Source organism: Colletotrichum destructivum, chromosome 2 (assembly GCF_034447905.1).
Source record: "Colletotrichum destructivum chromosome 2, complete sequence".
Taxonomy (NCBI): Eukaryota; Fungi; Ascomycota; class Sordariomycetes; order Glomerellales; family Glomerellaceae; genus Colletotrichum; species Colletotrichum destructivum.
The window spans coordinates 745,652-766,936 of record NC_085897.1 but is presented as its reverse complement, the minus strand read 5'-3'; the positions used below and the strand labels follow the sequence as shown (position 1 = coordinate 766,936).

General features: G+C 55.7%; 7 protein-coding genes across 7 annotated transcripts; 4 read left to right on the top strand and 3 right to left on the bottom strand.

Moving 5' to 3' along the window:
* Positions 1–974: 974 nt before the first annotated feature.
* CDEST_02421 (Putative major facilitator, sugar transporter, major facilitator superfamily) lies at positions 975–3,178 on the top strand. The gene is made up of 5 exons (XM_062918580.1): positions 975–1,295; positions 1,432–2,171; positions 2,238–2,272; positions 2,349–2,768; positions 2,832–3,178. The coding sequence occupies exons 1-5, from the start codon at positions 1,070–1,072 to the stop codon at positions 2,995–2,997; spliced, it is 1,587 nt and encodes a 528-aa protein (XP_062774631.1). The 5' UTR covers positions 975–1,069; the 3' UTR covers positions 2,998–3,178.
* Positions 3,179–3,576: 398 nt separating this feature from the next.
* On the bottom strand, positions 3,577–5,299 carry CDEST_02420 (Putative phytanoyl-CoA dioxygenase; the record flags this gene model as incomplete). The annotated part of the gene is made up of 5 exons (XM_062918579.1): positions 3,577–4,005; positions 4,080–4,274; positions 4,369–4,615; positions 4,669–5,063; positions 5,168–5,299. 5 exons carry the CDS (start codon positions 5,297–5,299, stop codon positions 3,577–3,579), a joined length of 1,398 nt encoding a protein of 465 aa, XP_062774630.1.
* An 860-nt stretch (positions 5,300–6,159) lies between these two features.
* CDEST_02419 (Putative LysM domain-containing protein) lies at positions 6,160–6,819 on the bottom strand (the record flags this gene model as incomplete). The annotated part of the gene is made up of 2 exons (XM_062918578.1): positions 6,160–6,612; positions 6,760–6,819. 2 exons carry the CDS (start codon positions 6,817–6,819, stop codon positions 6,160–6,162), a joined length of 513 nt encoding a protein of 170 aa, XP_062774629.1.
* A 3,225-nt stretch (positions 6,820–10,044) lies between these two features.
* Positions 10,045–12,262, top strand: CDEST_02418 (Putative glycoside hydrolase, family 43, concanavalin A-like lectin/glucanase domain superfamily). The gene is made up of 2 exons (XM_062918577.1): positions 10,045–10,702; positions 10,786–12,262. The coding sequence occupies exons 1-2, from the start codon at positions 10,151–10,153 to the stop codon at positions 11,845–11,847; spliced, it is 1,614 nt and encodes a 537-aa protein (XP_062774628.1). The 5' UTR covers positions 10,045–10,150; the 3' UTR covers positions 11,848–12,262.
* Positions 12,263–13,416: 1,154 nt separating this feature from the next.
* Positions 13,417–14,750, top strand: CDEST_02417 (uncharacterized protein; the record flags this gene model as incomplete). The annotated part of the gene is made up of 6 exons (XM_062918576.1): positions 13,417–13,446; positions 13,536–13,781; positions 13,878–14,077; positions 14,152–14,237; positions 14,296–14,463; positions 14,524–14,750. 6 exons carry the CDS (start codon positions 13,417–13,419, stop codon positions 14,748–14,750), a joined length of 957 nt encoding a protein of 318 aa, XP_062774627.1.
* An 862-nt stretch (positions 14,751–15,612) lies between these two features.
* On the top strand, positions 15,613–16,505 carry CDEST_02416 (Putative matrin/U1-C-like, C2H2-type zinc finger, SF3A2 domain, Zinc finger C2H2 superfamily). The gene has a single exon (XM_062918575.1). The coding sequence runs from the start codon at positions 15,770–15,772 to the stop codon at positions 16,490–16,492; it is 723 nt and encodes a 240-aa protein (XP_062774626.1). The 5' UTR covers positions 15,613–15,769; the 3' UTR covers positions 16,493–16,505.
* Positions 15,613–20,600, bottom strand: CDEST_02415 (Putative serine/threonine-protein kinase, active). Its single transcript, XM_062918574.1, has 6 exons — positions 20,030–20,600; positions 18,863–19,932; positions 18,303–18,803; positions 17,779–18,252; positions 16,842–17,724; positions 15,613–16,778 (listed from the first exon to the last, which is right to left on the bottom strand). Exons 2-5 carry the CDS (start codon positions 19,546–19,548, stop codon positions 17,409–17,411), a joined length of 1,977 nt encoding a protein of 658 aa, XP_062774625.1. The 5' UTR covers positions 19,549–19,932; positions 20,030–20,600; the 3' UTR covers positions 15,613–16,778; positions 16,842–17,408.
* Between the last annotated feature and the right edge of the window lie 685 nt (positions 20,601–21,285).

Genomic DNA, 21,285 nt, shown 5'->3' with positions numbered 1-21,285 from the left:
TCGTCGCAGAAACGTCGGACTTACTCCGAGTCCCCCCCCATGCTCTTCATCCTCTAACTTGCTACACTCTCGCATTTTGGTTTTTAGGGACAGGGTCAAGCCCCGCACCGGGGGGTTACGGATCGAGTCAGCGGGGGGGCCAGACTCTGAAGGGAATAGCTTCAGACTGTCCGAGAACTCTATCGTTCCCTGTTTGTGCCTCTACTGCTACCGCCGCCGCCGCTGCTGCTGCTGCTGCTGTATGGTCCCAGTCGACTGCTTGGCTGCTTGGCTGCTGGTTGGGTTGTATTCTCTCCCCCAGACTATCCATTTCCTCCATGTTCCGGAATGCTGGGTTCAAGCCGGTGAAGACACACAACAACACACACACAATACACACACCGCGCCACGCCACTGGGGGCAGCTTTCCCCGCAAGACCAGTGTGGAGAAGCCAATATTCCTCTCTTTCTCTTTCTCTCTTCGTTCAGTCGTTTCTTCAGACTCCTGTGTCCCGCGTTCCACCCCCACGGGGAGGGGGAACTTGTCGCTCCAATGACGATCAAGCCTTGGGCTGCTTCTTTCTTGCTAGCTAGGTAACCCGGAACCCGCTCCCAGTGACGCACACCTCATAGGAAGGCGAAGCGAATTAGTCCACACGCCCACACACCTCTCTATTTCCTTTCTCTCTGTCTCTCTCGATCGACCCGAGTGGCCTGTTTGTTTGCTCGGCCGCTTCGAGCCGGTCATCGGGTGCAGCACCTCGGTCATTCGCCTCGGACGGGTGGGCTGTAGTCGAAAAAGGCAAAGGAAAAAAAAAAAGGAAGGAAAAAAAGGGGGACAAGGGTTGTTTAGGCGCGGCGTTGAGCAATATTGTCGGCATGTCATGCCCAGGGAAACCATTTACGATTTGTTATAAGTACACTCATCGGCCTCGATTCTGGAGACCCGAGGGGGATGAGCAGCCCCGGCGCCCTCGATAGCGACATTCGTGCAATCCCCCCCCCCCCCCTCTCCCATCTCCATCCTTCAGTCGCGGTCCCATTTCCATCCTCTATCAAGTATCCCCAGAACTCTTAGGCAACAGCAACCATGGATCTCAAGCAGAAAGAAAGTCACGGCGTTGACCACGTCGACGTTGCCAACATGAACGACGTCTACCTGCAGCCGCCAGAGGCGACGACAGTACCATGGTACAAGCAGACGCAACTCAGGAAGCTCTACTTCAACATGGTCTTCCTCTTCCTGGGTTCGACTACCCTCGGATACGATGCCAGCTTGTTGAACGGGCTCCAGACGATGCAATCATGGCAGAGCTGTAAGTCAACCAAACAACTAACTCCATTGTCTAGATGGTATCAGGGGGGAAGAGGGGGGGTTTTCGGCCGAGTTTACCAGATCAAGTTTGCCCTGTTCATCGTGCTAATCGAAAACCTTGTCCTTCATTCGACTAGATTTCGACCATCCTTCAGGCTCAAGGTTAGGCATCTTCGGCGCCATGCCCGGCTTCGGCGGTCTCTTCGTTCTCCTCTTCGCGCCCTACGTCGCCGACGGCCTCGGCCGCAAATGGGGCACCGCCATCGGCTGCATCATCGTCATCTTCGGCGCCCTGCTCCAGTCCTTCCCCGTCGGGGCGGGAGCCAGGCGAGACGCCATGTACCTCGTCGGCCGCTTCATCATGGGCGCCGGCTCCAACATCTCCAACGCCACCTGCCCCCTCCTCATCACCGAGGTCGCGCACCCGCAGCACCGGGGTAAAGTCACGACCCTCTACAACACCCTGTGGTACCTCGGCAGCATCATCTCGGCCTGGACCTGCTTCGGGACCCTCACCAACCAGTCCGGCAACATCCAGTGGACGCTGCCCACGGGCCTGCAGTGCATGATGCCCGGCATCCAGCTGCTGTCCATCTGGTTCCTGCCGGAGAGCCCGAGGTGGCTGATCAGCAAGGGCAAGGAGGCCGAGGCCAAGCGCGTCCTCATCAAGTACCACGGGAACAACAACGAGAACGACGAGTTCGCCAACTGGGAGCTGGCCGAGATCTCCACCACGCTGAGGCTGGAGAAGGAGGCTTCGGCGCAGAGCGGCTGGATGGAGCTGGTCCGTACTCCCGGCAACCGCAAGCGATGTGGCCTGATCATTGCCACGGCCATTTTCTCACAATGCAGTGGAAACGGCCTCGTGTCGTACTATGTAAGTCCATGGGCTGTGTTGTGTTTCTAAGGGGTTGTTGACTGACTCGAAGCTAAACCTCTACAGCTTTCCGTCATCCTCGGCACCATCGGAATCAAGGAGTAGGTCCCGCCCCCCCGCATAACCTACTTACCCTTCCACTTCTGCAAATTTGAGTCTAACAGGTGCTCCTCTCAGTTCCATCACTCAAGCGTACATCAACGGCGGTCTTACCATCTGGTCTTGGCTGGTCTCCCTCACGGCAGCCTTCTTCGTCGACCGCGTCGGGCGCCGCGTCCTTTTCCTGTTCGCTGGCGTGGGCATGCTCATCTCCTTTTCCGTCTGGACGGCCTGCAGCGCGGTATACGCCCAGACTGAATCGGCGTCCGCGGGTATCGCCGTCGTGGCCATGATCTTCGTCTTCTACGGCGTCGCCGGCGCCGCCTGGCCGGGGCTCACCGTTTCGTACACCGTCGAGATTCTGCCCTACAACATCCGCGCCAAGGGTCTCAACCTGTGCTTCTGCTTCACTGCCCTCAGCGGCGTCTTCAACCAATGGGTCAACCCCCTCGGCCTTGAGCAGTTGGAGTGGAAGTTCTACTTTGTCTATATTGCAATGTGAGTGCATGGTGTGTGTGCGTATTTCCCAAGGCATGTGTTCTAACGAGTCTGTGATTCCAGTCTGGTAATCGAATGTCTGGTTATCTACTTATTTTTTGTCGAGACCAAGGGCCCGACGTTGGAGGAGATCTCCATGCTCTTCGACGGCAAAGACTCGGCGGCCGGGGTTGCCAGAGTGCATGCCCAGGCCAAGGTTGACGAGGTTGAGAAGAGAGAGGTGGCATGACCACGACGGTGTGGGAACTCTCAGGTTGGGAATGTACAAGGATAGGCGAGAGAGAAGTGGCAGTTTAGTTGGCAAGACCCTTCTTGATCAAGTCATAAAATTAGATACCATTAAGTCTACACACTACCAAGACTCCATGTTGGACATTATGTTAGTCTTGCCCAGCGGTGACGTGATTTGTTCAAAACAAATCCGCCTCACTCCTGTTTATAGTGCTTACCAAGAGCTATAGTAGGTCCGTGGTCTGAGTAACACCATTGTCTAGACTGTAGTTTGGTAATGTCACTCGACATTGTGTTTATGGGCATTGCTCTCATATTTCATCTTCGGTGAATATACGAGATACGTTACTGGAAGCAGAGAAGTTGTCAACAAGATATGTTTCATGATCAGTGAGTCGTCAGGTATTATCGATTACGGCATTCAACGCCCATAGAGCACCTAGTATTTCGTGACATCTATCAGCATGCATCACTCCAGTCAAATTTGTGATTCATACCTATCTCAAATATGGTTTTTCCAACCCTCAGTCTAATCAGCCCTCACATCCAACCGTTTCAATTTTCACCGTTTCCCGCCTCACTTGTCCAGTCCTCCGGCCTCCCGCACATTGGACTGCTCATTGTTGGCGTGGTCGCCGTTCAGCAGCAGCCGCTCCACCTCGGCGTCGTCATGCGGCGCCCTCACCTTGCCGACCGGCCTATGCTCGTCCCCCCTCGGCCGCCGGATGATGATCCCCTCGCGCGCCTCCCCCAGGGCCCCGCCGACGCCGGCCTGTCCCGTCCGCAGCGCGGCCAGGGACTTCTGCCGCTCCGGGAGCTGGTCCTCGACCTCCCAGCTCAGGCCCAGCAGCGCGTTCTCCTTGGGCCGCACGGCCGGGTGGGTGAAGAGGCTCAGCACGCACGGCCGCTCGCCCGACGTCTCGGTGTTGGTGCCGGTGCCGTGCCAGATTCGGCCTTCGAAGATCAGGGCAGTGCCTGCAGGTGCCTCGCAGCCGATAGAGCCGTCCTAAGAGAGATGCTGCGTTAGCCATGTGGGAGACAGGGGTTGGGAATGGTGTTGGTGGTGGCGGTGGCACAAACGCTTGAGAACACATTCCGCGGCCGGACGTTCTTGTCGTGAGACCCGGGGAAGATGCGCGTTCCTCCGTTCTTCTCGTGGAAGTCGCACAGGAGCCACGAGATGTTGAGAGCAACGGCCTTCGCCCGGCCGTGGCCCATGATGCCCTGATCCCAATGAAGGACCTGCGGCAAGCCCCCAGGACGGGCAATGTTGACCTGTGGTATCAAAGGTCAGTCTTCGTTTTTTTCCTCTTTGCAGCGCCATGGCACGGGGGGTGTGAAGTCATTCGCCCCCTTTGGATGGACTCACAGAGTATGACCACAACAGAGGGTTGTCGCAACCCAGGTACCACGGGACAACCTCGTCGATTAGGGGATGGTTCAGGAGGTCGAGGAACTCCTCTCCCTTGTTGAACAGGTTCCAAATCCGCTGGTTGGGCTTCTTCGGCCCGCCGTCAAAAGTTGCCACGCCAGCCTTGCGCTCTCCGGCCGCTTGCTCCTGGGCCCCCTTCTTGAGAATGGCAACCTGCTCGGGGGTCAGGGCGTTCTTGAGCAACCTGTGTCGGCTGTCAGTCTCGCGTAAGCGCGGTACGGAACGCCGGTGACCAACCCATAGCCCCATTTTCTGAGGTCTCGCTTGACCTGGTCAATGTCCTCCGTCGGCTTGGGAAGCTCGTTCAGGTCGAGTTGGTCCGCGGTCTGGGGCGGCTCGGTCGGGTCGGGAGTAATGAGATCGGCGAAGCGAATCGCCAAGGGCAAGTTCCCCTTGCTTCCCCCCGAGCCCGCCGACATCATCACGGCAGTCTGGGGATCTTCCCGGCCATCCCTCAAGTCTTCGAACTTCTCTGGAGGCCACAAGAGCTCGAAAGAAGGCTCAGCGTTGTCCGCAGGCGCGGAATCGAGGAGCTTCACTGGGCTGGATCGGGCGTCTATCCAGATGGCGGCCTTTGAACGGTCCCCTTCGGAGAATATAACCTTGATAAGTGCCTTGATCTCTTGGAATGCCTATCATACCTACATGTCAGCCACAATCTCAATACTATAATGAGGACTCCCGTGGTTCGTATACGTAAGATCCGATGACTCAAGGATCAGAACATCATGATTACCTGCAACTTCTGGATGAGGATCTCTCTAGCCAGCGTACTTTGTGCCGCGAAACGCTTGGCCTTATCGCCGTATTTGATATGGCTAAAGTCGAGGCCCGAGCCGAGGGACTGGGATGGAGGCGGCATAGACATGATGAAGTATCACTACGTCAATCTTTCAATGGGCTGTAAAGCGGTCCGTGAGTTGTTTTGTTGGTGGTGTGGAGTTTGCTCTGATCGACAAGGAAGGATTAATAGCAATCAAGCTAACTGCAAGAGCTTTCTCGCAGCTATATACACGCTTGCTGGTATGGATAAACTCATGGCGTTTTGCCAGCTTTGAGGCGCCGCATTGGGCGTTTGCTCGACCTCTCCTCCAACGATATTCACAAGCGGACCGAGTCCGATACCGAGACCGATTTGAAGCAAACAAGCTTCCAAGAGAGTTTGCGAACATTACACTGCATCGAACCCCCAATGCTGCACTATGTAACTGCACTTGCGCTCATTGAACCTACCGTCCCATCTTCAGCGAAGCTACACTTCACCGCCACGGCTTAGTTGGCACCTTGTATCAGCAAGAGTTGCAAGGTTGTCAAGGGGGTTGGCAACGCAATACCCGACTTGGCTTGCATCATTAAGATTAAGTCGTCGCCTATTGGATCAAGGACTTGAGAAACATCGAGGAGAAACCGGCAAGCCTGGGCTCGTAGTATGAGATTCCCGTCTAATCGATGGACGCGAACGCCATCATCTTACTTACGGTTTGCGGGATTTTATCAAGTTGATTAGGTTTTCGCCAAGATACTACCCAAATTTTAGAAAGGAGTAAGGCATAGAGCCAGGCAGGGTTTGGTTTCATCCGCTTTAATTCCAATGCAGTTATCTGCCGCCTATATCTGACTAGTATCCCCCCGCCTCATATCCAATCTGGACGCATTGAAGCTACCACTTATTTGCCCATCTCAACGTGACGGCGATACCATTCCACCTTGTAACCAACGCGAAACTCTTTAACAGACGGGAATGTTGATGACATCGCCGACCTGGAGCAGGAGAGGGTCGACGCCCTCGTTGGCGGCGAGGAGGGCGTTGACGTCGAGACCGAGGCTCTGGGCGACAAGGAAGAAGGTGTCGCCGGCGACGATGGTGTGGGTGGCCGGGCCGCCCACGACGCAGGTATCGCTGCCCTCCTTGGCCAGGCACGAGGTGTTGTCCGGGGTGCAGACGTAGGTCGGGACCTTGAGGGACTGGCCGAGCGAGAGGAAGTTGGGGTTGGTGATGCCGCTCGCGTTGGCGATGTTGCAGATGCCGGAGCTGAATCTCTGCGAGATGATGGTCAGGGTGTCGCCCGAGACGACGGTGTAGTCAATGACCGGGCCGGGGGAGCAGGTCGGTGAGGAGGTGGCCGAAACCGTAGCCGCGGCCGACGCGCTGGTAGGAGTGGGCGTGGTAGGGGTAGCCTGCTATAAGAGTTTGTCAGTCCAAAAGCTGCTGATACACGTTTCCTTGTGTTTGTTTGTGTGTGTGTGTGTGTGTGTGTCTGATGTGCCCGTCCAAAGTTTGACTGGCCCGGTCGAGTGTGAAGCCGTGGAGATCAGATGGGAGCTTACAGGGAGGGCGGCGGCAACGCCGACGACGGCCAGGATAGAGAAGAGTCCGGAGATCTGCATGTTGACTGATTTGGATGGAATCAAAAAAGATTAATAAAGGTTGAGGAAAGGATTAAGAGTTGATAGGTAAAACGATTGTGGAATGTAGCGAAAGGCGGATCGAGAAACTGGATGTTTGTTGATGATTCAAGAGACTCCAGACACCACCAACGCAACGACCACTCATCTACTTATACAAAATCCCGTCGGTCCCTGAGAGAAGATGGAGCCAGCAGTTCGTAACTCAGAAAAGCCCATGATTCCGCCGAGACCGCTGGTCACCGGGCAAGATGTTTGTGGGGGATAGGGGCTTAGGGGCTTGATGGGGCTGTGTGAGGGGCGTTTCCGTCTTCATCCAGCCTGCTCTCCTTCTCACTGCCGGGTGAATGCTACGAAACTGCTCACTTTGGGGAGAGCCCAGGGGCAAGCGAGATTTCCGAGCCATGGAGCTGGGTCCTCGGCAGACTCGGGCATGATCACAGTCCCAGCAATCCAAGCAGTCAAACCTAAAACTCTGGGGATTGGAGGGCCCCTTATTGACTCGCGTTGGCTGTCAGGTCTGGGGAGACCCTTGCTTGTACACCTCGGGCTGTTAGGATTTATTGGCGACATTTCGGGACGTTCAATTTGGCCGCACTCAAACTCCTCAACCCGATATTAACTTCCATCTAATGACGTGGTCGTCCTTGACCTGCCAATGAAGCCCTGGATTTTGCGATGGCCGAGCATTGGCATCCTCAAAAGGTTCGACCAAAACTGAACCAAAATTCATGCAGGTGACTATTGATGACGCGGATACTTTGAATGACTGAAAGAACCCAAAAGGACAATGTTTTCCTAGCCGAAAGTCTCCTGAAAGGAGAGAGAATGTTGTTGGTCGGGGGGGTTGTCCACCCGTGGATGCTGACGACCGCGTCATATACCACGGCACTTATAGCCGGGGTAATCAATCTAAGTTTGAGCCTCATTCAACTGACGCGCAGCCCCCACTGTGTCGTCCGAACGCCTGTCCCATCCCGAGAACAAGGCGCTCGTGGGCGAAGGCTCAAAGGTATGGCCGTTAAACGTTGCTGATCTCACACCTGGCTCTCTTGGATCATTATCGATTTCACAAGACTGATCTCTGTATTGATATTGTGACCTCTTGGAACTGATCAGAGGCGTCTTCCGGGATCTGCCCGGATCAGCATCGTACGGCCAGCCCAGACTTTGCCTGAGGAGCCGGGGAGACCTCCACATTCACCCCAACCCAAGCCACCCTGCCCAAGTGCCCTGGATCCCCCGACCAAGTCTCCATGTACAATAGGAGAGGCGGTGCTCGCTGGTACCGGGACCACGTCTCCGCGGCTTTGGTACCCTAAACGAACGTTGCTAAGGGGCAATGTAACCTCGTATGGACCAGAAAGGGGCCAAACGTAGGCTTGAGCGCATCGGATTTCCTCATTCTGCACCTGAACATTCATCTTGATATTACATTGCATTTATATAACCAGCATCTTGCTGTCAACTCTCTCGTTTCCTACAGGAAAGTTCTCGTGGTTTCACAGACTCATCGCGCGGTCGATGCTATTTTGAGGATGCCTTCGGGTGGCAATGGTTACCAAGCTTTACGTCCGGCAGGACACTCCCTGCGCCGGAAGTTGTTCGTTTATCATGTCACGTTGCCCGAGGTGACTATTGCCTTTCTTCAATGTTAACCAAGTGATGGGTCTGACTAGTTAGTTATCAGACCCAACTTGGCGAAATGAGCAGCAATGGTAAGACCCCTCCCCCCGTTTATTACACCACCGGACAAAGTCCGGTTCCCCTTTAGTGATTCTGTTCTCAAGCGATACTTTCCTGTGAATGACTCTGTAAGTTCCGCCGCTACTGGAGGTTTACTTGCAGGCCTCCCTGACACATGACGTAAACAACACATGACCGATGCTAGTCCCGAGGCCAGCTTTAGTTCTCAGTTGTTATGCTTTGATCTCAACTTCCGCCGACTTTAATTCTCGAAACGAAGAATTGCCAACAGTTTGAGTATTCTTTTCCCGCATTCGAAAAAAAAACAATTGTATGAAGCCGATGCACCCGTGGTTCAGACCTGCGGCTGCAGCCTGCGAGTCAATTTTGATACGATCTTTTGGCCATCAACACTTGCTCCAATTACCAACCAACTCCAAATTTTGGTGGTTTTAGGCCTCTCACTGGCGTTTAATTATATGTGTTGTCACAGACTACCAGTTTACCGCTATTCTACACAGTTCTGGGGAGTTTGACAATGCTACTCAGGGTCCTAACCAGGCCGTGCAAACGTGTAGTTTGGTGTCATTTAGTGGCATCGACAGTCGAATTACAACTGCTACACCTACGACTTGGTTGGGTTGTCAGTGCTCACAAAGCGCCGGTAGTAGTTGGTCATCACACACACACACACACACACACACACACACACACGCAAAAAACCCAAAGCCTTCGGGTAAGATGTTTGGGCAGTCTATAAGTCCGAATCTGTTCGTGTCTTTAGACGAAGTTTTATAGCTTCAGAAAAATACTGATAAAGGCTCCTGACTGGTCGGTTGGTGAAGAGATTCAGAGGCTGAGAGTGTGATACAGCTGCAAAGTACGAAACTCTCTGTTGCTGCCGAGGTATTTTGATTTAGGCCCATATGTGAATACGATTGGTTGGCCGTTAGTTTGAGTGCACAACTACCTGACAATTCAGCAGTCAACAGTCAAAGAAAGAGGAAGTCAGCTTGTTCTGGAACATCTTGGTCAAACTTGGTTCTCAGACCATTCAAGCATCCTTTAGGTTCGTTCAACGGCTGTGCAGCTATGCCACTACCATCTTGGGGTGATCCAATCAAACTCCATGGTACCAGTTGATGGACAAACAAGCAGCTTGAGGCTACACAACTACGTTCAGCTTATATTCATCGACTACGGGTATGTTTTGAATGCAACATGCCGATGATCTTCCCCTTGACTGTCGATCGCAACGGGATTTCCCCTACCCCTTCTCCGCATACAATCAGTTACATCCCCAACCTCCTCCACCTTTAGCCGCCTCCAGATCAACCACCCCCCTCCAGGCCTTGCGCACCAATTGGAACTCGTCATTGAGCCAGGTTCGGCACTCGCAACAGCGCCTTATTTGTGCGCAAGCGAGTTCGACTTGGCGTTATATTCCCGTTCCTGCAGATTCGTGTCGTTGGTGAGGGGAAACCCGAGGTTCGCGAGAAGCCGAGCATCGTCATGTCATCGAGCCGGAGTAGCTGGTTATAGGTATAAAGAGAGGGCTCGGAGAAGGATGTTCTGGTGAAGAAGCTGCGATGTATCCATCTGTTTAGGGTTACGGGACTCAAAAAACATGAAGCTGCACCTGTCATCAGTCCTGCCGATGGCCGCGGCCACCTTGGCCGTAGCGCAGCAAACCTTCTCGAACCCGGTCCTGTGGCAGGACTTGGCCGATCTCGAGGTCATCCGCGTCAACGACACGTACTACTACACGGCTTCGACGATGCACTACTCCCCCGGCGCCCCTGTACTGAAGAGCTACAACCTCGTCGACTGGGAGTTTGTCGGGAACTCGGTCCCCGAACTCATCTTTGGAGACGAGTATTACCTGAACGGCACGTCGCGCGCCTACGTCGGTGGCATCTGGGCAAGCAGTCTGCAGTATCGCGAGAGCAACGGCCTCTTCTACTGGTATGGATGCATCCAGTCCGGAGAGATGAAGACCTGGATCTTCACGGCTAGCGACCCGGCCGGGCCATGGACTGCGCAGCCGCCGATCGACGAGTGTTTCTATGACTTGGGAGTGTTGGTCGACGACGACGACACCATGTACGTGGCATATGGGAGGTACAACATCAGCGTTGCCCAGCTTTCTCCCGACGGACTGAAGCCGGTCAGGAACGAGGTATTGCGCCCCCGGACCCCCCTGCCGACGGCCCTGTTAGAAGCCAATTTTCTTTTTTGCTGACGGCCTTGCCGGCGGCCTAGGTTGTTTGGGTTGACCCTGTACGATACCTGGAAGGCGCCCGCTTCTATCACATCGGCTCAAGCTACTACATCTGGCTGACGAAGCCCGCCGACGGCCAACATGTGCTGAAAGCAGATAGCCCGTGGGGGCCGTACACCAACCGCACAGTCCTCGACAGGATGGCCTCGCCGATTCCCCACTCGGGGACGCCGCACCAAGGCGGCATCGTGGACACCCCCGACGGCGACTGGTGGTACATGTCCTTCCTGGACGCGTATCCCAGCGGCCGCATCCCGGTCCTCGCGCCGCTGACCTGGGACGAGGAGGGATGGCCGCACATCGTGACGGACGAGGCCGGCGGCTGGGGCAAGACGTACCCGATGCCCGTCCAGACCGACAAGAAGGTCGACGCCGCCGGCGAGTACACGGACAGCTTCGCCGGCCCCAGGCTCTCGCCCGAGTGGGCGTTCAACCACAACCCCGACAACTCGGCCTGGGAGCTGGGCGCCGGCGGCCTGACGCTCCGCACGGCGACCGTCACCGACGACCTCTACAGCGCGCGCAACACCCTCGCCCACCGCATCCTGGGCCCGAAGAGCAGCGGCACGTTCCGCCTGAACGTCGGCAACATGGCGGACGGCGATGTGGCCGGCGTCTCCATCTTCCGCGACGAATCGGCCTACATCGGCTTCCGGAAGGAGGGCAGTTCCCTGAAGCTCGTTGCCGTCCACGACGTTCTCGCGCCCGAGAGCGCCGGCTGGCAGACCACCTCCAACGGCACCGTCGTGGCCACGGCGAGCGGGTGCAGCGTTGACCTGTCCGGGGTCGCCGACGGGACCTCGGACGTCTACCTGCGGATCGTCGCGGACCTGCACCCGACCTTCGGGGTTGAGGCGGACAACCCGGCCCAGCTGCTCTACTCCACCGACGGAGAGAACTTCACGCAGCTGGGGCCCGATTATTGGTGCCACAACAGATGGCAGTACTTCTTGGCGTTCCGCTTCGCCGTCTTCAACTATGCTACCAAGTCCCTGGGCGGTTCCATCCTTGTGAAGGAGTTCACGCTCAAGTTGGTCGAGTAGGGCCTCCAAACCAAGGTTGGGATAGTCAAATTGAACGATATGATTTACCCCAAGCAGAGGCAAACATTTTCTTTTGAGGTGGTTCCATGCTCAAACTCCCTCGTCATCTGATAGGCCATGCTGGGAATCTCTTGCTCGAGACCAGCCCCTCACACTTTCGAGGTGCAAGCCCTTTGTAGAAGATGTCCAACGTTTCTGCAAGCTCTGCGTCTTAGATATCTCGATATCTCTCGTTTTATATCATAGAATCCCCCCCCCCCTTGGCTAAAAGCGGAACAAGTGAAATCATTTGACGAGCTTGCCAAAGATTCATTTCTGAACTTTTAATCTGCCATACCCAACCCAGTAAGAACCGAGCAGCAGGGGCATTATCAGATACGAGACATCCGTCAAACATTCCGGGCCGCTAGTCATAACAACCCTTCTGGCAGCGCAGCCTTTACACAAACTGTCCAACACCAGCCGCACTTCCAAAGACGTCTCCACTGCAACAACGGTTGCCACAGAAGCAGCATGCGGGTTGTCGTACAAAAAGAAGCTTCTAAAGTCCAGGCCCCGCGTAAAGTGATCTCACGTACCGCCCTTCCCTTCCCTTCCCGAGGAACGGGTATCCGGGATGGATGGTGCCATAGTCCGGGCCATTCCTTGCGCACGAAAGAGAATGGGAGCGCGATTCTAGCTTCATTCCTGCCCATGTTCTCGGGTCCAGCTGTGTGGTGACAGCCCAATTACAATGACCGGCTGATCGCCAAAGAATCTTGGGTTTACTGGTGTCTGCCACCACCGCATTCATCATTTCCGTGTTCGAGTCCCCCCTCCCCGAATGCGTAGGCAGGTCTGACACAAAGTTGAACAAAGCGCTGGCTTTCTTGGCTGTCCTTTGGCGGGCGTCGACCTTGCGGCCCAAGTCAGCTCTTCATTCATCGAGGCTCCCGATATACCACACTCGGCGGAGAATACACCAGGCGAGAGACGAATGTAGGCCGCTCAGAACCAGACAAGAGTGGGCACTAGCGGATGATGGATCTCGCTATTTGCAAGCTCCATGACTTGAAGCAGACCATGATGGGGCTCCCTAACGACTCATGGAGGGGGAGGGAGGGGGGGCGCTTCTTGTCTCACATTCTCCCGACAGTCTAGAGCGCCCAGCCATGCCCGACATGCCCTCTTTTAAGAGGCCCTGGGCCAAACGCTCCCGCTGGCCGCAAAAGCTACCGCACAATGGCTCAGTGGCTAGGCTTGATAGTCCCATCGCCGTATGCTTCCGGCCTAGCGCCGTCCGATGCGCGATCGAACTTTCCGATGTCCTCCTCCATGCGGAGGCAAAAGCCACAAGCAAAGTAGCAAGCACACAAGTATTGGCGCAACCCTCTCTTTAAAGGGTTACACGAAGCCTTCGGGAGGCGGGTCGTCGTTTCTGACAGCTTCCTTTCCGTCTAAACTCTGGTCCAGGATCTTGCGTCCGCAGGGTTTCTACCTTTTTCTTTTCTTATATAAAAAAATTCCCTGTTCATCACACGCTACTACGACAGTCTGGATCTTGAGCCTTCATCGGCCATCCGGTAGAAGATGAGAGGCATTCCGGCAGAGGCGTTAATTGTTTGTGTTTACGGTTCCTTTTTCGACAATCTTCTTATGCATGTGGGGCTTATCATGGCTTGAACTAACCACTTCACCTTCATCACCAGGCCGTCGAGTGGTTGTTCATCACCATCGCGCTCTGCCTCATCATCGCGCGGATCAACCTGCGGATATTCCACCTCAAAGCTGGATTCGTGCTCAGCGATGCCTTCATCGCCGCGGCCTTCGCCGCCGGCGTCTCCCTGAACGCCGTCGACATCACGCTGTACCTCCGCGGCGTCTACGAGCCGGATATCGACTTCAAGATGACCAACTGGGTGGCCACGGAAGCGGAGTCGGTCTACGTTTACAGGGTATGTGATGTGGCCTGCCTAACTGCCTGCTGCTGTCTACCCTGCTCATCCCCTTTGGAGGCGCGACGTGAACGAGCTGACAAGTCGGTGTGACAGACGCTGTATTTCCTGTATTTCCCATTCTACTGTCAGCAATACTTCAACAAGGGCACCCTCCTCGCTCTATACTACGAAATATTCGGCAAAGGCTCTACCAAGATAAGAGCCTCGCTGTTATGCCTCGTGGCTTACTGTGCTGCTGGCTTCATCACGACCATGTGCATGGTTTTATTCTACTGCAAGTGGGGTTGCTACTGGTACTCTCCATCCCCTTTCCCCTCTCTCCGCGTTTCGTTGGGCCGTGTTTACCGTTGCTAATCACTTCCCTCAGGTCGTACACCGCGACCTGCCCTCAGCGGTGTTGGAAAGTCAACGACAACCTCGGCTGGGCTTTCCACTTCAGCTCTGACGTCTTCAGTGAGCCTCGTCCCAACCCGCACATCGTCTTTTAGATGACTCGCTGACGGAAACCCAGTCTTCATCCTCCCGCTCGTCTATATCAGCAAGCTGAACATGTCGAAAGCGCAGAAGACCAGTGCCAGCGTCACCTTCAGCATCGGCCTAGTCAACATCCTCATCACCCTCACGAGGTGGTTCGTAGTCCAAGCCGTCTTCACCGAAGTGCCAGCCCTCAACACAGGCCGTAAGCCAACTGTCACAATGCCCGCTGTCCGCTCCCGCCGAAGCTAATACCATTTCTCAGAGTTACTGGCAGTCTTGGACGGTCACACAGGCTTGATCGTCAGCATCCTGCCCTCCCTCCGCCCCTATCTCCGCCTTTGGCAGAATAGAAATGACTCTCGGCCAGCCAAGAGCAACGCCACATCCGAGGGCCTCGCCACAGGGAAGGAAGAAACCCCCTCCACATCCCGCGTAACATCCTCCTCGCATGATTCGAACAACAAGGCCGAAGAGGTGAGCCGCGTATAGTCAGTCACCTGACGCCACCATGGCTGGGTGGACCGTTCTAGTTGTCTCCAGGGAGGTTGGAGGTTCCGGTTTTCTCGAAGATCTTGCTCTAGTTCCTTAATGCCACCTTCAAAGAAGTAAAAGAGGGTAGTTATTTGTCTTGTGGTTCAGGCAGACGAATTACCTGATATGTTCCTTTATCTTCATCGCTATTGTCTTCGGCAATGTTATGGCGTCCCTGCCGAGTCTGCTACGTATTTTGGGACATGGACATCCCGTCAACCAATGTCGTGGGATCAATCTTGGAACCCGGAAGCTTCATTTGTCGATTCACATAGTTAAAAGGGGCCGGCTGCCATAGCCAGACATGTTCCCGTCATGGCTCGAATAGCGTTCAACGGACTGTGTGCCCCTTTCAAGGGGTTAGCTATCCCGCCTGAATCATCAAAAATCATGAAAATGCAGATCCAAACTCCTGAAACTCATCAGGCCTCAAAAGCAGCAAATGAATGAGGACGGCCCGACTCGAACGGACAACCTTCTGGACTGGAATCAGAAGCGCTACCATTGCGCCACGCCCCCTGGATTGTTGTAATACCCAGGCCTCTAATTGAATGAAAAATATGGAAGCAGAGACACAGATTGCGGCGTCTGATACGGGGGTATAGGTTGTTTGTTGATGTGCTGAAGGCGTGCAGTTGTTTGTTTGCTTGTCACGGGAAGCACATGTGAAGTCGTGAACAAACGGGGCTGACCGAGCTCACCGAAAGCTGTGGACTAGTGCACGGCCCACTCCTCCACCGGAACATCTTGGTGCCGGTGCGTTTCCTCACCGAGGTGAACCCTGTGCATTTCGCGACTCTCCCCAAGCTTCCATCGCATTTTCAATCCAAGAGCAGCCTTCCATCCACCCACCGAAACACAGGTCCACCTACTCCTCCCCCTCAAAAGAAACAACAACACTCAGGGCGAACAATAGCAGACACAACCACCCAAAAACACAAACAGCCAACGAGACAAGAAAAGCCCAGCCCGAAAAGATGGACTACCAGAACCGCGCCGGCTCCAAGTTCGGCGGCGGCGGCGTCGCCTCCTTCTCGGCCACCAACGCCGACCGCCGCGAGCGCCTCCGCAAGCTCGCCCTCGAAACCATCGACCTCGACAAGGACCCCTACTTCTTCAAGAACCACGTCGGCTCCTTCGAGTGCCGCCTCTGCCTCACCGTCCACCAGAACGACGGCTCCTACCTCGCCCACACCCAGGGCAAGAAGCACCAGACCAACCTCGCCCGCCGTGCCGCCCGCGAGCAGAAGGAGGGGAAGCAGAACATCGACCCGGCCACGGGCCTGCCCATGGGCGTCTCCGGTGCCGGCTTCGGCGGCGCCGGCATCCGCCGCAACGTCATCAAGATCGGCCGCCCCGGCTACAAGATCACAAAGGTCCGCGACCCCGTCACGCGCCAGCAGGGCCTGCTCTTCCAGCTGCAATACCCGGACATCGCGCCCGACGTCGAGCCCAAGTGGCAGGTCATGAACGCCTTCACCCAGCGCGTCGAGGAGCCCGACAAGAACTTCCAGTACCTCCTCGTCGCCGCCGAGCCCTACGAGACGTGCGGCTTCAAGATCCCCGCCCGCGAGCTTGACAAGCGCGACGACAAGCAGTTCAGCTTCTGGGACCCGGACGCCAAGGAGTACTGGCTGCAGGTCATGTTCATGTCGGAGCGTGAGGAGAGGTACGTCGCCGCGCCGGGCACGAGGAGGTGAGGTCCGCGTGATTGGGGGAGATATTACTCGAGCTTCGCGGATTTTCAATTGAATTTTCACCTCATGAGGATGCATGGGTGTTGGCGCATGGCAATGGCCAAGAACACGTTGACGGGGGACTCGGCGGGCACGAGGAGAAGGGCATAGTGTCCCGGCCAGGTCCCAGCAATCACCAGCTTCAGCTCGCGAGCTGCGGGCTATGCGGTTAAACGATCGTCGCACCCAACACACGCCACAAGGCACCTTTAGGAAAGATATCACGGCGTTTTGGCGCGGGTCATGGGAAATGTAAGGATGCTTGCTCATCAACCCTACAGGGATACATACAGACGGGCTGACATGAACCTCAAGAAAGTTGCACGCAAATACAATTACAATGTCAGCACGGAGGGTTTTGTTTTCAATTGCATCGTCTCGGTTGCATTTCGTCTTCACCTTGATACTGTTGCCAGTCGTCCTCGTGTCTCCTAAATTCACAACAGCATCCGTGACCTGTAGATCCGGCATTACCACTAGATCTGGCGCCCGCCCTCATTTCGTCTCCTGGCAACTCCTACCCGTACTTCTCGTGAGAATGAAAGCTCTAGGCATCCGTCGGCCCTCTCAAAGAAGGCCTCTCCGAGGCACATCCCCAGTCCGCCTCTTCCATCTACATGATGTGTGCGAGTTTTGTGTGTCTTGATGCGTATCAACGCCCTGTATGCAGTGATTGAAAACAAAAACGATAAATGCAAGTCTTGGTAACAAGAATCTGGTGTATTGGATCGGCAGTAAGCAAAATGCAGTGGTCAGCGAGACATTGCCTTGTGCTCCTCCGTTCCTCCCCACCCCGCTTTGCCCGCCCAAGCAGCTGCTCCTCGGATGGAAGGGCGCACGCAGTGCAGAGCTGGCTGCCAGGGTGATGCGAATATGACGCCTATCGGAAGTTGTTGTCGAAACGCTTAAAGGTATATCCAATAAAGGGCAGGCTCATTTCGGGAGACTCTTCGACAACCGCAGGCACGCCCTGGCGGGCATTCTGGACGGCCTGCGCCTTGAGGATGGTCGCATTGTCAGTCTGGTCAATCTCGTCGGTTGGGAAGTAGGTGGTATCGATGGCCGAAGTCAGACGGGGCTCGAAAGGTGCCCTAATACGACGCAGGCTGTCAAACTCGACGCCTCTAAAGAACGAGTGCTGCTTGATTTCGTGTGCGCCCCCTCGGCCGAGACGGTTCTCGGTGTTGCAGATCAAGCTACGAGTTTTTGTCAGTTTCCAAGAGAACAAGAGTACGGGGCGTCTGGTTTACCTTCTGATCAGGTTCTCGGCCTCCACACCAAGCTGGATATCGTCAGGGAAGTACAGGGTCTGTCTCCAGTTGACAATCTTGCGGTACGTGTCGTGGCTGTCCTCGGCGCAGAAGGGCGGCCATCCGACCAAGCATTCGAACATGATGGTACCCAGTGACCACCAATCGCAGTCGAAAGTGTAGCCGTGTCCCGTAAAGATCTCCGGGGCGATGTAGTCGGGCGTTCCAACAGTGGAGTAGGCCATCAATCTCCTCGACCGGCGCCAGTCGTTGATCTGAGATCGGTTGCTGACGGTGAGGTTGATCTGGTCGATGGCGACAGAGTTACGGTCGCGCGGTCTGTTGGAACGGCCTTGCAGCAGCTGCTGGTAGTAGTTATTGTCGTGTAAACGGTTGAAACCGGTAGACAGACCGAAATCAGTCAGTTTGACATGACCTCCGCGGTCCAGCAGAATGTTGTCGGGTTTGATGTCACTGCGGGTGTCAGCTCCAGCAACTCGCGATTTGTAGGAATGTCAACCCACCGATGGATGAAGCCCAGCTTATGGACGGCTTCGATCGCCAAAACGATTTCTGCAATGTAGAACCGCGTGATGTCCTCGGAGAAGATCTCGTACTTGATAAGCATGGTCATCAAGTCACCACCGGGCAAGAACTCCATCAACATGTACAGGAAGTACGAGTCCTGGAAAGTGGTAAAAAGCTTGACGACCCAAGGACTGTCAGACTCGGCCAGGATATCTCTCTCGGAACGGACATGGGCGAGCTGGTCCTTCTTGAACATCTCCGTCTTGATCAGGGACTTCATGGCGTAGACCTTGCCGTCGTTCTTCTTCTGCACCAACTTGACCTCGCCGAACGCGCCCTTGCCGATGATCTTGATGGTGTTGTAGTTCTCGGGCTTGTCCTTGGTTCGCAGGAATCGCAGATATTGACCCTCCTTACGGCCGGCGGTAGACCAGATCTGCTCGCGTCTCTGCTGGCTCTGGCCAGGCTCAGAGAGCTTGGCTTCCATCTCGCTCTGTCTGTACGAAGGGCATGGTCAGCATGTTGCGGTCGACGGACGGCGTACTTGATCACTCACCTCTGGTTGCGTTCTCTGGCGCGCTTGACGCTGTCCTTGAAGAAGTCGGACGCCAATTGGGTACATTTCTTCTGGTTGTTGTTGGCGTTGGGGCCATACTTCTCGTAGAGGCGCTCAGGGGCCGGGGCGAAAGCCTCGACGGGCGCTGCGGACTGGGTGGGCATCGGAGGCGTTGCATAGTGTCCATAACCCGAGGGCGGCTGTCCCGAAGCGCCAGCAGTGCGAGGTCGCTGGCCGGGCGAGGGGCCGCGAGAGCCGTATGGCGATGCCCGTGCAGCGCCGCCTAGGTTCTGGTGGGAGAATTGGTGAGCGAGGCCGACGTTCGGATCGTTGGTGCCGGGCGTGTTCGAGCGAGGCTGGTAGGCAGCATTGTAGTCCCCGTGACCCTGAGGAGGGTACTGGCCTTGCTGCTGCTGCTGCTGGTTCGGCATGAAGTAACCAGAGGGGGCGTAACCGGTAGCGTAGGGCTGTTGCTGCTGCTGAGGCGGATGTTGTTGCTGGTGCTGGTGCTGTTGCTGTTGCTGCTGATGCTGCATGCCGGCCTGCTGTTGGTGCTGGCCTTGGTGAGGGAAGACAGGCTGGGGGAAAGTGGAGGGCGTGGTGGGAAATTGTCGGTCGCCGCCGGGAGCCAAACGGTCGTTGTTGTTCCCAATGTTGAGGTAGAGACGATTATTATTGCCCTCCATTGTAAAGGTTTCGTCCTGACTCGGGAGGGGCCACGGCGTGTGCGGGTAGGGATGCTGCGCGGGCTGTGCGGGCAACTAGCAAAGTGGCAGTTTAATTGACAGCGTGCTATGTACGAGCGGACCGTGGGATTGAGGCAGCGAGTCGAGTGCTATTGTTGCTACTGCTGCCACTGCTACTGCTACTACTGCTGCTGCTGCTGCTGCTGCTGCTGCTCGACGGCGGGGAGGCTGCAAAGGAGGAGGCAAGGTCGCAGCCGCGGTGCGGTGCGCAGGGTCAAGGCGGATGGTTGGATGGATTGGGGGCGTCCCCCGGTGCGTTGTCGAGGAAGAATAGATTGCGGTGGGCGGGTGGGTGGATGGGAGGTCCTCGCAAACCCACCGAGCCTTTGATGAAGAAGCGTAAGTGCGTGTGCCCCTAGGTAGGAAGATGGAACAGAGCTCATGCAAAGAGCAGGGAGCGACGGTGGACAACGAAGCTTACCTGGTGATTCTTACGGGAGGGGAGAATTGGTTTGGAGATGAAGAAGAAGTAGATGAAGAATCGAAAACCAGCCGGTGGTTGGTTTTCCTTCACTGACGAAAGGGGGGGGAGAAGGGAAGAGGATTTGTCGATAAGGCGCAAAAAAGGTGGCGGAGAGGGGCTCCAGGCTCAGGCTCAGGCTCTAATAAGGGGGTAAATATTCCCCAGTGCCAACAACCAACGACAGCGGAGAAGAGACTGCCGGACGAAGCTAGCTAGGTAAGTGGCAGCAGCCCAAGGTAGCTTAGCAGTCTGACAGATGGTCGGGTTTTCAATGCGGCGGGATGAGGCAACCTCGTGGCTTGAGCGAGGCAGGGAGACAAAAATAAGCAACCGGCCAAAATGCAGAGAACTGAAAGGAGAGGGAGACGTCGAGGTCACGAGACTGGCTTGTGCTGGTTCTGCCGTTGTTTAGGGTGGTTGAACTTGACGACGACAAAAGACAAGACTCGCCGTTGACAGGCGGATAGCAAGGGACAATCAAGGAGGCGGTCGAGGGGGGTTCCAGGCCAATGCCAATGCTTGTGTCGAGTTGAGTGTGAGGATTCGGCCAGGTCATTGTCGGTCAGAGGAGACCTGCTTGTGTGTGGGCGGGGAAGGTGGAGGGACACAGGAGGTGGAAGTACCCTTGTGCGTACGTATGTACCTCCGTCTATCCCTCTGTCCCTCTGTGTGGTGGTCCCTCTGTGCTCTCTCCATTGAGAAGATCCAGGGACCGCGCTGAAGCAGAGACGTCGCTGGACCCCGGCTACCCCTGAGATTCGAGAAGAGGGCGGGTTGTGAGTGGCCGATCGCCGTTGATGTGGGGCTCTTAGTTGCGCCCGTCCACTGGGAATGTTCCTCCGTAGCTGTCCTCCTCCACCCGAAGGCCTTGACCCGGCCCGCCCTACGAGCTGCCCTGCGCGCAGGATGAAAAACACCAATCGGTCTTTTGTGTGTGGGTGTTTCTTTTACAGATGCTCTCTCTGTCGGATGTTATAGCTCCTGTTGCGGAGCACCTAGGTGGATGACCGAGCGTTCTTCAACATGCGAGAGCAACCAGGTATGTATGTATCTTGCCTCCCTAAGTACAGATAGTCCTGTCCTTCCTTCCTTCTTCCTCCTTCTCCGTCATCGCTGCTGCTGCTACTACCCTGTAGGATCCACAGAAGCTGCGGGGCCAAAGACCATTGTTGACGAGACGAGGAAGGAGGGGCAGGGACTATTATGCCTAGTAC

Bases quoted from the DNA above. Each gene is read 5' to 3' on its own strand.
- CDEST_02418 (XM_062918577.1), top strand. From the start codon at position 10,151: ATGAAGCTGCACCTGTCATCAGTCCTGCCGATGGCCGCGGCCACCTTG. The intron at 10,703-10,785 runs GTATTGCGCCCC...CCGGCGGCCTAG, and splicing joins TGAAGCCGGTCAGGAACGAG to GTTGTTTGGGTTGACCCTGT.
- CDEST_02415 (XM_062918574.1), bottom strand. From the start codon at position 19,548: ATGGAGGGCAATAATAATCGTCTCTACCTCAACATTGGGAACAACAAC. The intron at 18,253-18,302 runs GTGGGTTGACAT...TGACACCCGCAG, and splicing joins AAGCTGGGCTTCATCCATCG to TGACATCAAACCCGACAACA. The intron at 17,725-17,778 runs GTAAACCAGACG...AAAAACTCGTAG, and splicing joins GCCGAGAACCTGATCAGAAG to CTTGATCTGCAACACCGAGA.
- CDEST_02416 (XM_062918575.1), top strand. From the start codon at position 15,770: ATGGACTACCAGAACCGCGCCGGCTCCAAGTTCGGCGGCGGCGGCGTC.
- CDEST_02421 (XM_062918580.1), top strand. From the start codon at position 1,070: ATGGATCTCAAGCAGAAAGAAAGTCACGGCGTTGACCACGTCGACGTT. The intron at 1,296-1,431 runs GTAAGTCAACCA...TCATTCGACTAG, and splicing joins GATGCAATCATGGCAGAGCT to ATTTCGACCATCCTTCAGGC. The intron at 2,172-2,237 runs GTAAGTCCATGG...AAACCTCTACAG, and splicing joins ACGGCCTCGTGTCGTACTAT to CTTTCCGTCATCCTCGGCAC.